Source organism: Macaca fascicularis, chromosome 11 (assembly GCF_037993035.2).
Source record: "Macaca fascicularis isolate 582-1 chromosome 11, T2T-MFA8v1.1".
Classification (NCBI taxonomy): domain Eukaryota; kingdom Metazoa; phylum Chordata; class Mammalia; order Primates; family Cercopithecidae; genus Macaca; species Macaca fascicularis.
In genome coordinates, this window is record NC_088385.1 from 19,378,435 (window position 1) to 19,394,853 (window position 16,419).

General features: G+C 34.5%; 1 protein-coding gene across 18 annotated transcripts in view; it reads right to left on the minus strand.

The window, feature by feature from the left end:
- The window catches only part of LMO3 (LIM domain only 3), a 62,555-nt gene that overhangs the window by 8,549 nt on the left and 37,587 nt on the right, over positions 1-16,419 (minus strand). For all 18 annotated transcript variants that reach the window (XM_045364794.3, XM_074006337.1, XM_015430428.4 and 15 more), the window contains one exon: positions 2,852-2,977. In XM_045364794.3, coding sequence (XP_045220729.1) covers positions 2,852-2,977 — 126 coding nt within the window. Of the gene's footprint in view, positions 1-2,851; positions 2,978-16,419 lie in introns of those variants that run through there.

Genomic DNA, 16,419 nt, shown 5'->3' on the forward strand with positions numbered 1-16,419 from the left:
GCAGAGGAGATCTATATATAAGGAACAATCAATCCTGAAAGGTTATTATTACTGTTACTTTTTGAAATGCTTTGGATCTTAATGATACTTTGATTTAAAAGTTAAGATGAAATGACTGCTGAATACAATTCACAAACCTGTGTAATTCCACAACTTCAGAAGTCAATAAAGTTTGCTTAAGGGAAAATGCCTATGAATTACCTATTTGCCTTGTGTTTCACTTGAAAAAGTGCAATATTGTGACAACAATTTGGCTACTGGAAGTGGGATATGGGTTTCCTAGAGGGGACTGAAGCAAACTTCAGAGTAAAAGGAGAATCTCCTCTATTAAAGCCTTCTGTATCCTGGGTAACAAAATTTATCTGCTTTGCTTGACTGATGAAGATTAGCTGACTTCTTGCATTAAAGAAGTTTGTCTTGTAAGGGCTGAAGTGACACGACAATAACTAAGTGCTAATTGTGCATAACCAGCACTAAAGATATGCAGTCCCATTATGGCATGTAATAAATGAAGCGAACACAGAAATATATTAGGTACTTTAATAATGATACTAGAATAGTATTTTGCAGCAATAAGAATGTGAACAGTTTTAGAGTCAAAATTTAGGAGTGTTTGTCTTACTTGACTGAGTTCTCCTGAGGAGACAGACTTAAATCGTGAATGCAACTTTTTATTTCAATGGTGAAATAAAATTGATATATGATTTGTAAATAGCATTAACAACCTACAATTACTTTGCATCATAATAGAATTTAGGCTGGGTTTAGCACTTGAATGATGTTTTTATTTTCTATGTAGAACATGGATAAAAAAGGTAAGCCTACTTAATAGAAAAAAATGGACAAAGGACATAAACTGCCTACTTCTTTAAAAGAAGGAATACCAAAGGACCACCAGGAATCAAATAAATGCCAATTAGAAATTATAGTTAGAAATCATCACTCAAGGTGGCAAGGATTTTTTTTTAAAAAACATAATTCCTCGAGTGAATGTGAGGGAATGCGTAGTTTTATAGATTTCTGCTAGGAGGGTAATTGGTATAACTTTCCTGGAGATCATTTAGCAATGTACAGCATATGCCTTCAAACTGTTATACACCTTATTTAATAAATTATGCTCCCATGAATTTAACCAGATAGAGATATGAGCATTTGTTTTTTATGCAATCTGAATATCTACATTTAGCAAGAAGCACTATTGTGATATAATGTCTTGTGGGAAAGTCAAGGTAGCAGAATATTACTTGGTAAATTACAAAAATAACGAACTTCTGAGAGCCTGTTGTGTTCCTGACATTTAATATAAGTTATTTCATTTAAGTTTCAAACTCTGCAAGAGAGGTATTAGTGTTTCTATTTTATGGGTGTGGGAATCACATTCAGAGAGATTAAGTAACATACTCAAGATCACACAGCTAATACATTCGCTAATATATGGCGGTGCTGAAATGTGAATCCCGTTCTCACTGTAAATGTCACATTCTTTCTACTGTTCTACAGGGTCTCATGAGAAGATTCTGCATCAAATAGTGCCTTTCAGAGTAAATTACAGTAACTGAGAACTTGATGCAACTAATACTTATCGATTCTATACTCCATTCAGGTGTTCTCACAGAAACTCAGTGAATTCATTTTCATTAAAACCTATCAAGTATCCTAATTTTTGAAATGTTGTATTTTTAATATGTATATTTTAATATTCTAAAATCCTCTCCATTTGTCACATAAAATAGGTGCCAGTAGTATATAGTTTTCACAGAAATAAAAAAATATAACTTTCAATAAGAAAAAAATGGAATTAAGTGATAATACTTTCGAGCTGAAAGAATTCTCTGAGATGAACTAAATCGGCTTCATATGTTACACATGAAAAACCTGAGGTCCAGAGAGGGAAAGTTTTGGTTTAAGATCACACAGCTTATTAGTGGCAGAGCCCATATTAGAATTTAGGTCTCCAGATTCCCTGTTCAACACTTTTTCAAATGCTCCTCTCCAATGATGATAATTGTTTAATTATTGGCTATATCTGGCCTGATTCTCAAAGATAACTGAAATAACTGCAAAAGTACATATAGCACAGGGTTAAAATTTAAGGTAAACATCTACAGTGGGTGGGGGTGGAGGCTCATGCCTATAATCCCCACACTTTGGGAGGCTGAGGTGGGAGGACTGCTTGAGGTCAGGAGTTTGAGACCAGCCTGGGTAACATAGTGAGACTCCATCTCTATACAAAATGAAAAAAAAAAAAAAATTAGCCAGGCATGGTAGTGCACACCTGTACTCCCAGCTACTTGGGAGGCTGAAGCAGGAGGATTGCTTGAGCACAGAAATTGAGGCTGCATGACCCATGTTAGCGCCACTGCACTCCAGGCTGGGTAACAGAACCAGACCTTGTGTTAAAAAAACAAAAACAAAAACACAAGAGATAAGGAAATTAAAATATAAAAAATAAGAAGAATACAAAATACCTGCAACAAATTCCTGTATATTTGCTTCACTGACAATTTATTTGCTCACATAAGTCGTACAAAAAAGGAGATATTTAAAAGTACGTTTTAAAAGACAGGAAAATAATAAAAGAAAGGAATGAGTAAAAGAAGTCAAAGTTTACAGAAGTGTTTCCATTTTCTGTTATGTGCTCTTATATGATGCTTTTCTTTCAGGTAGAAGTAAGTCCTAAAGCCTTTCTTCTCCTTAGTGGTTTGTTTCTGGCATAGGATTAAAGTTTACAGAACAGAAAAATGCTGAGATTAATTGCTTTAAATGTATGAATATAATTTCCACCTATTATATCAATAGTCAGCACAGAGAGGCTTACCATTTTTTAGAGACCAAAAAGAGATCTGCTTACCTCTGATTACAAAGCTGACATGCAAAGCAGTCCAGGTGGTAAACATTATCCTTGGCACGCATCACCATCTCAAAGGCAGGGATGAGCTTACTACAGGCAGCACAGTTTCCCGTTACACCGAAGAGCCTAGAATAAGAAACATTTTTTTTTTTAGAAACTCTTACAGAGAAATCTGAGATTGTGAAGAGAGATGATGCTAATATACCCTGTAAAGCTATCAATACACAATGCCTTATGATGTACACAAGTGGGTTTTATCCTAGGTGTATGCATAAATATTCTTCTGCAATATATTCTCCGTTGACCTTCCTTGATGAAAATCACATCTTGTTTGAGAAGAAAAGGAAAAGACAAATACATTAGGAAGCTTACATAACTACACATCAACAGAAGTCAATGGGGGTGAATTCATAGCAAAAATCTTCTCTGGGTTAGAGTATACAGAAAATATAAAAGCAATATAACTTTGATCTTAATGTTATATATTAAACATTTTAGTTGGGAAAGGAACCAACTAATGAATGACTCATTATTTTTTGACATTTAGTTACTAAAAGGTTTGCTGTTATTATTAAAAATACATTTATGAACAAGCCATTTAAATAGTCAAAAAACATAGAGGCACATACATGCACCTTATGGCTCTATACCATAGTTATAGCTACGATTATGTTATTCAAGTAGCACATTAAAGTAAATGAGGCTGTAAACTATATACAGCTAGGCCAGAAATTGAAGCATAATATACTGTTAGAACCACTGGAATTGTCTAGGATTTGAAAAAAATTCCTATTTGCTGCAGATTCCTGAGAATCGTTCTTGTAATGACCTAAAAATACGTACAAAATAAAATGTCTTTCATTTCATAATGTGAGGAAATATTTTATCCATTTGCACTGGCAATATTTAAACCAAGTTTCTTTCAAGTTGATAGTGGTGGGGAAGAATTATTATAAATAATATTCCATGCATAGTAGTTAATGCACTTTTTTTTTTTACTAGGAAGCAAACTAGATGAAAAACACCACATCTGCCAGTTTTCTTTTATTCTCCAGCGTCAGGCTGACAGGAGGAAAATATAATAGCTCTCATGGGAAAGACCAAATTAAAAGCAGTTCTAAACTAATGAATTCAAAGGTGCTATACAGAAAACTAATTTTGGTTATAAAAATGTACTTTTCAAAAACGTAGCCTTTCATTTTATTGAATTTAAGGATTAGGCACAAATGTGCTGAAGTATCTGTTATGACTTTCTATAGACTCCAAAGGGAAGCCTTTTCTTAAGGCTTGCATGTTCATTTTCAAGTTTATCACTATTTCCTTTTACCAGGATAATGACAGTTGTTGGAAACAGTTGTGAGGACGGTTTCTAAGTGTCTGGCAAAATGTGCCATAAATGTTTACGCTCATATTTTTATTGGATGGTCTCTTGAAGAGCATAAGCGCCTTGAAGGGAGAGACAATAAATGCATTTTAAAGACTTTGTTAACACAGTCCGTGCACTTGATAAAAAGTAAGCGAAGTTTACATTCCAGAAGATCAAATTCATAATTGTTAAACACTTATTTTCCTTCACGAATTTAAAAATACTTTAGTATGCTTATTTTAAGGAATATAACACAAATAACCTTCATGTTCTCAGTTTGTAATCCGTATTTTGATAAATAATATTTCTTTAAAAAGAACTTCCTCGAAAATGGAATACCTTACATCTCCTACTGGCATCATCAAAAAAATAAAACCATCACAAACTAAAGCTTTCATCCTATTCATTTGTAAGAAGAATTTTTTTAGTTCATTCTAACATTTCATATTTACTTTTCAGTGTACTTAACATGACCTACTTAGGAGGCACATCACTTACAAGTGCCGTTGTTTCTTCTGTTCTTTATTATTTTTGAGAAATAAGAAAAACTTAAAAGTTCTTTATTCAATGAATATAGATATACTTGTGTATATAAAATCTGGTTAACATGCGATAAAGCCGTTTTTAAGAATTATTCAGTTTGCTCATATCTAATAAACATACATACACAATGCCATTTTGAAATTCTGGACATAGTTTCCCCCAATTTCAATTGCTCTCGCTAGCTGAGCATTTATCAGCTACCTGATTAGAATTTGTTTCCACACAAACCATTGATCATCAGCCTATTACTAGGCAAATGACAGTTAATTACCCACTACATTAACCACTGGGACCTGAGACCTGCTTCTGCTGCCATCAGTCAACATGATAAATGTGGCAAGTTCAGTAATGCATGGCCAGCCCTGAGCTGCCTGCTATACTGTGAACAACCCTCAATCTCACTTCCAGGCCCAGGAAAATCTATGGCAATCTGCATAATTACAAGCTCTGGGTTAATAACAGACAAATGATTTGTTGCATCTAAACAAAGTCCTTGGAATGGTCCGCGTCTCTGATGGCTGCCCGTACGGCGCACTGCCACGAGTGTACTTTCCACTACAATGTGCACAAAACAGTTCTCTGACGTTATAGCCTTCCAATTTGTTGCCCTCCAATTTATGGATTCTGCATATGTGATTTTTAATCATTAAAGGACTCTTGAAGCAATATTATCTTAATTATTCTCTGCTGTAACCAGGGAATTAGGCTTCAGATAAAATTTTCTTCTTCCACGCACTTTCCCTGCCTCGCTGGAGGCTCCATCAGTTTCCATCTACACCTGGACTCTGATATCCTAATGATGAATTATTGCCCCTTTTCCTAAGAGGGCGAACCTTACAAGGGAACATTTTACTGAACTGTCAGCTCACAGACTGAGTGCGGAGATGCGGAAATCTGATCTAATTTACTGCAAAGCGATGCATTTGTTAGACTTTTTCCTCAGTTTTGTCCAAGGATCAAGAGATCATTCTACAGCTACATTCGAGTTCTCTTTTTTCTCAGTGGGACAAACCCAAGATTCTCTGGGAAAAGAGACAAAGTATTCTTTTATGAAATGGGGTTTTCAAATGTATAATGTTATCCTTTGGTTTCCAAACATGACATCTGGGTTTCGAGGCAAAAGAATTTTCATATATGTCAATTAAGCATAAGACATGCATAGTTCTCATTTGTAAGATTTTTTTTTTTCAGACTGTGCCTAGGAAATATTTAAAAACAGTCTCTTAACTATCTAATTCATTTTGAATACTCAATAATCCTGAAAATTCTTGTAACCTCTTCCTCTGCACCCTTTACTCCCACACTCGTTTATAAAGGTATCATAGATCCACTTTTCCATTTAAGCTGGAGATCCCTGTAAATTCTTGTTTGCAGTGCTTATACAGTCTCATCCCCTAAGTAAGAGGGCCTAAGAGCTCTTAGTCGTACACTGAGATAGACAAAGCATTATTTTAAAAAGGAAGTCATTGTGAAATTTTGATCTAAATTAATCACAGCATAGCAGCTTATACATTTATGGTAAGGAAAAAAAAATAAGTTCAATGATCCATTTTGCTCATTTTAAGATGTCTTATAGATTATTAAATCACGGTACATGGTAATTTGCCAATTTATGGGCTAGATTTTTTTCCCTATCATTTATGTTCATAGTAGGCCTTAAGCAATATGACCTTTATCTTCTTTCTGACACACTTCCAAAAGTGGGCTTATAATGTAAAAGGTGACAAGTACCGGCTGTACAATATCAGTGCATATAACTATTAATATCTGTTGAAATCCCAAAGATGTTTCTGTCCCCTTTCTATTCCATTTTTTTTTTTTTTTGCTTTCACTACCTCGTTTTGTCTGTATAAAAACAGACATGAATATAAAAACCTAACAGATAACTTTCTAACTTTCCTATGGGTAAGAACTCAGCCTACCTGTATGCTGTATTACACCTGCCACACTGTAGTGAGCATGCACAGAGAAATATTTAATAACTTTTGTGTATGGGTGGCATTGCAAGAACTAAGACAAAACAAGTTTAGATGTTTTTAAAGGCACCAGAACATTTTGCATTTTTACTAAATGTTCAACAGCTTCGGCAACATTGCCATAAATCAAGCAAACTCTTTATGGTTTAGTGTATACCCATTTCTTTCTTTCTTTTTTTTTTTTTTTTTTGATCTTTTTTTTTTTGAGACGGAGTCTCGTTCTGTTGCCCAGGCTGGAGTGCAGTGGCTGGATCTGAGCTCACTGCAAGCTCGGCCTCCCAGGTTCACGCCATTCTCCTGCCTCAGCCTCCCAAGTAGCTGGGACTACAGGTGCCCGCCACCTCGCCCGGCTAGTTTTTTGTATTTTTTTAGTAGAGACAGGGTTTCACCATGTTAGCCAGGATGGTCTCGATCTCCTGACCTCGTGATCCGCCCATCTCGGCCTCCCAAAGTGCTGGGATTACAGGCTTGAGCCACCGCGCCCGGCCATGTATATCCATTTCTAAAGTTCCTGCGGACTGGGGGTAGGGAAAAACTCAAGACATATAATCATTTAACATAGCAATAATGAATGTGGTTTATACAGGCATCGGGGGAAATGAGTGTTCATTGTATTAGCGTCTTTTATTTCACAGCACCAGATGTTTCTATAGATTTTTTTAACCAGGTCAGTGGCTCCAGTCACCAAATCAAATTCCTCCAAGCTATGGGAAGCATAGTATTTGACTCAAATTAATTTAATATTTGAGGAAAATGCACAAATATGTCACTGCAGTAAACCCTGATTCTGAATAAAGATCAGATCAGTAGTCAAGCAATCCTCATTTAATGAGATAAATATGCATACAGTTAGAAGTTATTTTATTTTATTTTAGATAGAGTCTTACTCTGTCACCTAGGCTGGAATGTAGTGGTGTGAACACGAGTCACTGCAGACTTGACCTCCTAGCTTAAGTGATCTTCCTGCCTCAGCTTCCCAAGTAGCTGGGACCACAGGTGCATACCAACACACTTGGCGAATTTTTGAAAAAAATTTTGTAGAGATAGGGTCTCTCTATATTGCCCAGGCTGAACTCACACTCTTAGGCTGAAGCAATCCTCCCAACTTTTCCTCCCAAAGTGCTCAAATTATAGGTGTGAGCCACTATACCTGGTCTAATATTTGTTAAAATATTAAAGATAAGACTAGTTTAGTTATAATCCTATCTAAAAAAAGACTATAGAATAACTACAGATGAACAGAGAAAGGAAAGTTTGGCTTTCAAAGAATATGAAATTGTAATCCATTGGAAAGATTTTTAACTTTTGACTGTTGGATGGAAAAATTTTACTGAATGTGTTTTGCGGGAAGGAATGAACATTTTTACAGATTGAGAAGGACAATTGCTTTTTTGTCTATGACAAACATGCTTCTCATCTACTTTCCTCTTTTTCAACTAAGGAAGGTAATGATAGAAAATGAAAACACTTTAGGCCGTGCGTGGTGGCTCACGCCTGTAATCCCAGCACTTTGGGAGGCCTAGGCTGGCAGATCACGAGGTCAGGAGATCGAGACCATACTGGCCAACACAGTGAAACCCCGTCTCTACTAAAACAAACAAACAAACAAACAAACAAACAAACAAAAATTAGCCAGGCGTGGTGGCGGGCACCTGTAGTCCCAGCTACTCAGGAGGCTGAGGCAGAATGGCGTGAACCCAGGAGGCAGAGGTTGCAGTGAGCCAAGATCGCGCCACTGCACTCCAGCCTGGGCAACAGAGCCAGACTCTGTCCAAAAAAAAAAAAAAAAAAAGAAAATGAAAACACTTTCAACATTCAATTCTTTTGTTTTGTTTTAAACTTAAAAAGTTAACCCATTACAGGCCATAGAGATTTGAGAGTTGAGTCTATTCTTTCTCTTTTTGGGTTCTCAGCCTGTGCTCCACTGTCATAGAGATAAACGTATTATGACAGTTAAAGAAAAGTAAAAAAGAAAACGCTGAACATTTTAGAATGTACAAATAAAAACATAAATGTTTAATATTATTTTGAACAATGTTTCTAATTGTTGCAGTTAGGTCTACCCCATATTAAATATTTTCATTGATGATTTTGAATTTTCCTGAAGTTAAGATTAAAAGGTTGAAAAAAGGAACACTGACACTGTTGGTGAGATTGCAAATGAGTGCAACCATTATAGAAAACAGTATGGAGATTCCTCAAATAATTAAAAACAGAACTACCACATGACCCAGCAATCCCACTACTTGATTAAAATGAAATGAAATCAGTATGTTGAAGAGATATCTGTACTCTCACGTTTATTACAGCACTATTTACAGTAGTCAAGCTATGGAATCAACCTACCTGCCCATCAATGGATGAATGGATGGACCTACCTGCGCATATATATATATGCACCACATTATATGTACATGTATACATATATACACACAATGGCATATATATATATATATATATATATATATACACACACACACACACACAATGGAGTACTATTCAGCCGTAAAAAAGAATGAAATCCTGTCATTTGTGACCACCTGGATGAACCTGGAGGGCAACATGTTAAATGAAATAAACCAGGCATAGATGGAAAAATATCTCATGCTCTCAGTCATGTGGAAGCTAAAATAAAAAGTCGACATCATAGAAGGAGAAAGTAGCATAGTGGTTGCCAGAGACTGGGAAAGGGAGCAGAGAGGGGAGGAGGAAGGGGAGAAATTGGTCAATGGGGCCAAAATGACAGTTAGGAGAAATAAGTTCTGGTGTTCTATTGCACAGTAGGGTGACTATGGTCAACAGTAAAGCACTGTATATTATAAAATAGATAGAAGAGAGGCTTTTGAATGTTTTCAACACAAAAAAATATGATAAATAATGTATGATGCGATGGGTATTTGAACTATCCTAATTAGATCATTACACAACATATACATGCATTGAAACATCAAACTGTACCCTATAAATACATACCATTATAATATGCTAATTAAAAAAAGAAATTTTCAAAAAAGCTTAAAAGTTGACCATATATTAAAGACATTTTCTATTTTAAAACTTTAGAGATTATTTCATAACTAATTCTATAATATTAATTCTAATTTAGCTTATTTAGTTCAGCCTTTTTAAATAACATTTTTCTTTATTAACATATATAGATCATGCTAAAACAGAAACATAAAAGCCATTTGCTGAAAGTTTAACATATAAATATATACATGTATAGTACATATATATATTCATTCTCTCTCCAAACATGCACATACACACATAATAGGTAGGTATTACACTGAATGAAAAGGAAAGAGAAGAAAAATTAAGTTAAACTTACTAAGTGCCTAATTAAAATTTCAGTAAAAAACTACCAAAAGCCCATGCTACAAAGTCATATATATGTTAAAATCTACAACTTGGCACTTGAGGTCAGGAGTTCGGGACCAGCCTGGCCAATATGGCAAAACCCCGTCTCTTACTAAAGATACGAAAAATCAGCTGGGCTTGGCGGAGGGCGCCTGTAATTCCAGCTACTCAGGAGGCTGAGCCAGGTGAATCACTTGAACCTGCGAGGTAGAGGTTGCAGTGAGCCAAGATTGTGCCACTGCACTCCAGCCTGGGCAATAAGAGCGAAACTCCGCCTCAAAACAAACAAACAAAAAACTGTAACTTGGTACCTGAAATCCCAGCAATAATTCATGGTACCGAGAAAAAGCTGAGGTTCAATGAACCTTTTTTAATGAAAGTAGATGCCTACTATGTGCTAGGTACTTGGTGGGAAATGTTCAGATGACTATGGGTGTGTGTTGCCAGGCAACCAGTGAGAAGCACAACCCAGGGATAGAATACGAGAAGTGCTCTGCAATAAAGGGGAGGATGGCACATCACTTGGTAGACTTGTGCTGGAGGACCAGGGAAGACAAACCAGCTGAAGCAGGACTTGAATGACAGATGGCATTTCACAAGTAGAGAACTGTGGGGAGCTGGAAGAAGGTCATTGTGGTATGATGTTAGAGGGTGAGCAGAAGCCTCTATCTGGTCAAGTTCAGGGTTTATTTAAAGACTATTTTTTTAAAATGACCAGTATGGTAGTAGTCCGCTTGGCAGAGTTTAGGTGGAGTAGGTAGAGAAACCTACACAGCCTGGATGGGTGATGACAGCTTGGATGATAGAAGCTTCATGTTTGGTGAGTTGGTATTTTAAGAGAATCCTCAGAATATCATACCTCTCCTACACTCAGGCAAAACTCCACACTTCCTTCCATCAGGCAGAACACCACCAGGCAGCAGTGGGTGCTCAAGCCCACTCAGAGGGCTTGATAGTCACTCCTAAGATCTGGCAACCACTAGTTGGATTTACTGAGTAGCGATCATGATCGGACCCATTTAAACAACATGGTGGGGGCAATAAAATTACAGGTAAAAATTATCCCTGAACAGGAGGGAGAAAGAATCTTTAACTTTTTGATTTTTTGGAATTCTTGAGATCTAGACTTAGTACTACACTGACAACAATAGAAAATTAAAAAGGAATACTAAAGGTGAAGAAAGAGATCTTGGTGAAAGTTATTGTCATCTGTTTCTCTGGGTATTGTATGTTAATGACACCTGATTTCCCATTAGAACTACAGGAGACTTTTAAGAACCTAGCATTACAGAAGAATCAAGTCAAACTCTATGAATAATCTGTATAAAGTACCTGCCATAAACAATTACAGAATCCATTCCAATTTGAAGGTTGTGATTCAAAATAGATTGTTTTAGACTTGAGATACTCAAGGAAACATAGAAAAGAGAAGGGCAAAAATCTCCATAATCTGGATGTGGGCCTTTCAGTTCCAGCGAACAGCTGGTTTCTCCCCCACCTCCAATCCACTCATAATCCAAGCTAAGTACCCCTTCACTTACTGTCTATTGCTGTGCTGACCGGCATTTTAGCCACTAGCCACATGTGACTATCAACTACTTGACATGTAGTGAGTTTGAATTGAGATGCTCTCAGTGGGGCATATGTACCAGATTCCAAAGCATAGCACAAAAGAGAAAAATATTTCATGAATAATTTCTGAAAATACTGATTACACATTGAGATGATAATCTTTGGATACATTGTATTAAATATGTTGTTTAAAAAACTAATTTCACCTTTAAAACACTTTCCTTGGTACTTTGGCTATAGAAATATTAAAATTAATATGTGGATCATATTCTATTTCTATTGGACAGTGGTGGTCTATAGCTTCAGCTTTCTTTACCTCCCTGGATATATGACAATTATAATTTTCAAACAAATGGAGATCCAAAATTTTCTATCTGAAATCCATCCTAGAAATCTCTCTTGTAATGTTCTGAGCTGAAAGATGAGAAAAAATACAGGCCAGAGACATTTTTTTTTCTAACTTGAAACTTAAAAATATGTATGCTAATAGTGTGAATCATTATAGCTCACTCATAATCTGAAATAGATGACAATGCCCCACCTATTGTTCCAGTTTCAGGCTTACTCAGTGTTAATTCCTTTCTAAACTTGCCATTTTCTGCTCCGTGAAGACAGCAACAGAACAATATGTAAAGAAAAATGGGTTGATGCTTGGGCTAATTGGCCCTGTCTTAGCTCTGCTACAGAAAGCAGAAAATATCCCATGTCTACACACGAAACCTTACACAATTATTTAGTGTCAGAGCTAGCATGAGAACCTATATCCCTTATCCAAATTTGTTTTTCCTTCTCACTATACTTCTTTGTTTTTCCCTGCAAAAATGGGGCAAGAAGGGGTTGCTCTGAATAAAAGTCTCTAGGTTTCCAGCCTGACAGAGGGTAATGGCTGATCTACACAGAATCATCATGTCTCTTTCTACACCTGACTCTTAAAAGTTGCAAGCGGTGTTTAAACATTATACTTTCACTTTCAACAAATAATTGTCAATTTCTTCTCATACCCATTTTCCAAAGCCTTACGAGCAGGTGTTACTGCTATTTATGATCAGCACAGCAGCCTACTGGGAGAAACTATGCAGAGAAAAGTAAAAATAGAATGCTTTTCCCTTAACATTTGATGAGAATAATATTTCCAGGCAAATATGGCAGTTGTACCAACATTTCATAGAATCACAAAATCTTAGATCTGAAAAGAATCTTTTGTTGCTAGAACAAAAGAAATGTGTCAAGCTTGCTATTTATTGTTTTGATATTTAAAAGACAGGATTTTTCAAACTTTTAGACATAGTTATGGAAAGAACTAGAATATTAAAAGGGAGAAGGGAAAAAGAAACAGTAAAATAAAGGATAACACATATGTACTAAAACAGAAATATTTTAACTAGATTTTTAAAGTAGTAGAAACAGATATTTTATCTAATCACTATAGCTCCTTGTTCTAATTTTAAGGTAAGTTTATAATGAAGGGAAGGCCAATCAGCCACAATTATACAAACATAAAAATCTACAACTATTTTAGATATCGTGGGCAATTTAGGTACTACACATCTCTCCCTTGATATAGCTCAGGAAGCTGCTGGTTTCAGCCACAGTACAATTAATGCTAATTGGAATATGCTTTATACAATTTCATAATAAAAGCTTTTAAGAATTTTTTGTGACAGTCTATTCTATAATGAGTTTCAGAAAGCTTTGTCTACTTAAAATTGAATAGGGTTTTCTAGGTGAAACTTTTTAAGTAAGTAATACTTTCCTAAAAATCAGCATTGAAGTCTTCTGATATCTTTACAGACTTCTTAGAGACTCATAATTACCTTCTTTTTTATCTTTCTTTTTCATCCTTTTCTTTTCATACACTATATATAAAAGTGAACAAGAAATTAAGTGGAGAGGTATGTGGTTAGAAAATATTTTTTTTTACTCATCTTATAATTAAGGCACTTCAAATACTGAAATTTTCAACAGAAAAGAAAAATAAAGAAAATGAAAAGAAGCATTACAGGAAAATGATCACGGTCATTTTGTGAACAGTTGGGAAATAATCCTGGGAAAGACCTTTTCTTAGATCTTTGTCAAATAAGTCATTTAATGTTTTCATGTGTCAATTTCTCCATCTTTCCAAGAGTCACTTATTCACTCAGGCACTAACACAGGCTCAGCAAAGCTCCACTGGGAAACATGAACTAGTGACTGGTGTAATCTGGACTGCAATGCAAAACTCACCTGTTCTGATGTAAAGGATATCTTTTATATGTAGAGACTGTGATTTAGTGACAGTAGTCACCTGATTATTCATAAAAAGTTAACAAATCACTTACCTTGAATAGGTAAGGCATTATTTAATTCTTGCAGCTAGCCAGTAGAATTTCAGATGATCAAACATTTCTTCTAGGGTTAATTATTGTGACTTACTTCAAAGAAAAAGTGATATGTAGGAGAATAACGACAACCTATATAAGAATCTATTATCTAGAGTTTAGTTTGAAATTTTATTTAATATTTTATCTTACCTCTTTGAAGAAACAACCTAATTACTAACGTTTTCTTTTAAGGTAAGTAGCAGGGTTTGGGGCATTGTGTCACCTATTTTATAAGTTAAATTTTCCAAAGAAAAGGGATGCAAAAAAGTGTTAGCATAGATATTCATCCTTGTATTTCACTAAGGATATTATGTTATGAAGGCATCAGTATTTCATTGTACTGAATTTCTTTGACATAATCACCTAAGATTCATGAAGCATATTCTATTTGGTCACTTTTATTAAAGTACTTTCTGCAAAGCAAATTTAATACCTAACACCATTTATCTCATTAGTATAAATAGTATAAATATTTGTTTTCAAATTCTTTAAATATTTGTTTTCAAATTCTTTAAGAAGAATTCTAAAGAAATTCTTTAAGAAATACTCTAAATACAATCATTTAAAAAAATACATAGATTTAATATCTCTAAAAGCAAGGTTATTCATATGTCACAATTTTTCTAGGACAATCCTGGATATAAACCTGTTGCCTAGTCTATATACTCATGTTATCTTTATTAAAAATGTCCTGGGTTGGGTAGAAAATTATATGGCAATCCTAATAATGGCCAAAGATCAACGAGAACTCAAAGGTTTCAAAATTTCTGTTCTTTTGTTCCTTCATTGACTCAAATATGCAGATTGAATTAAATACCCTTTCAAGATATTTATATAATTATAAAATTCTGTGATTCTTCATTCTAATCAAAGTGTAACTAAATCATTCAGATAAAACTAATTTAGAAAATCTGACAGTTTTCAGACTGAACTTGTAACATTGTCTTAAAACTCATTGAAAAGGGAAGGTATATAACTTTTATTTAATATAAGCTAGTATTTAAAATACATACACATTTTTTAAATTTGTGAATCCTTAAATGGATTTTTGCATTGCCTCAAAGTGGGATTTAAGAGAAAAATCCCACGTTATCAAAATAAAGCCAAGAAAGCAATTATTTGCAGGATTAGATGAACTCCTTTTTGGAATAAGAAATTAACAAAAGGAAAGAGATTCAAAAAGACAAAATGGCTTTCTGGAAGAAAAAGGTACAATTCATTAGTATTAATTTGTTAAAACTTGATGCTTTCCATAATAAATTACCATGACTCTCAATACAGTATTAAGGAGAAATATTAAAGTTGTACTTTTATGTGGTAAAGCTCTACAGAAAGAATTACAATAAAACCTGTAGATTACATATTTATATGTTCACATATAATATTGTTCATAAACATTTTCTATGTTTTCTGCATAGTGGTCCAAACTCTTTTTTTTTTTTTTTTTTTGTAAACAGCTGTTTCTACAGTGCTGACTTTAACGATTTGGGAATGTGTAGATACCTTCTTTATTTAAAAAAATAGAGCTACTAAGCTATTTCCTTTATTGTGTCACCTTTAGGACTTATTATTTGAAGTACTTCTTAGAAGCTGCTATGCCAAAGTGCCTAGAATTTTAACTGTTCCTTAAACAGATCTAAAACTGGATGTCAAACCCTTCATAAACAGAGTATGTATTAGGGTGTGTAACATCTACTTATATCCAACTTCCAACTTATAAAATATACTTAAGTCAGTTACCTCTAGAACCACACACATATTATAAACCATATAATGCTCTGCTCACTGTCAATAAACTAAATATTTTTGTAAGACACAGAGACCAACCACTTTGGGAAAACCTGTTCACGAAATATAGGTAAAAGTAATTTGCTCTAAGGATACTACATTAACATCACACCTGCTAAGATGCTTTATATTAATTTATTCATCTACTTTTTAACAGTATGATAGCAGCAAGTGGAGATAAAATTGATCATCAAACTAGAAAATTATAAATATGAAATCCACAATGCTTGAAAATAGAGATTTTTTAAAGTAGTACAATTCTCAAAATTTTCCTGTTTTTATTATGTGTTTCTCTATCCAGATACATTTTATAAAAGGAAAGAAAAATACCTTTTTTTTTTTCTATGAAAGTTAGGAATAAGCCACTCAGTCAAATCACAGATAGGAAAAAACATTAAATAAATACATTTCAATGTCTATTCATAAGTGCCCCGGACAAAACCCTCATATTAACATATTATTCATATAAATACTATTTGGGGGTTTAGAGAGAATATTGAATAAGGCAGGTCCAATTTAAAATCATTAGTGAATAAAGTCAGATATAGTTGAAACACAGATTTTGAACTCAGACATATTGAATATTAAAAGCATGAGGTACTG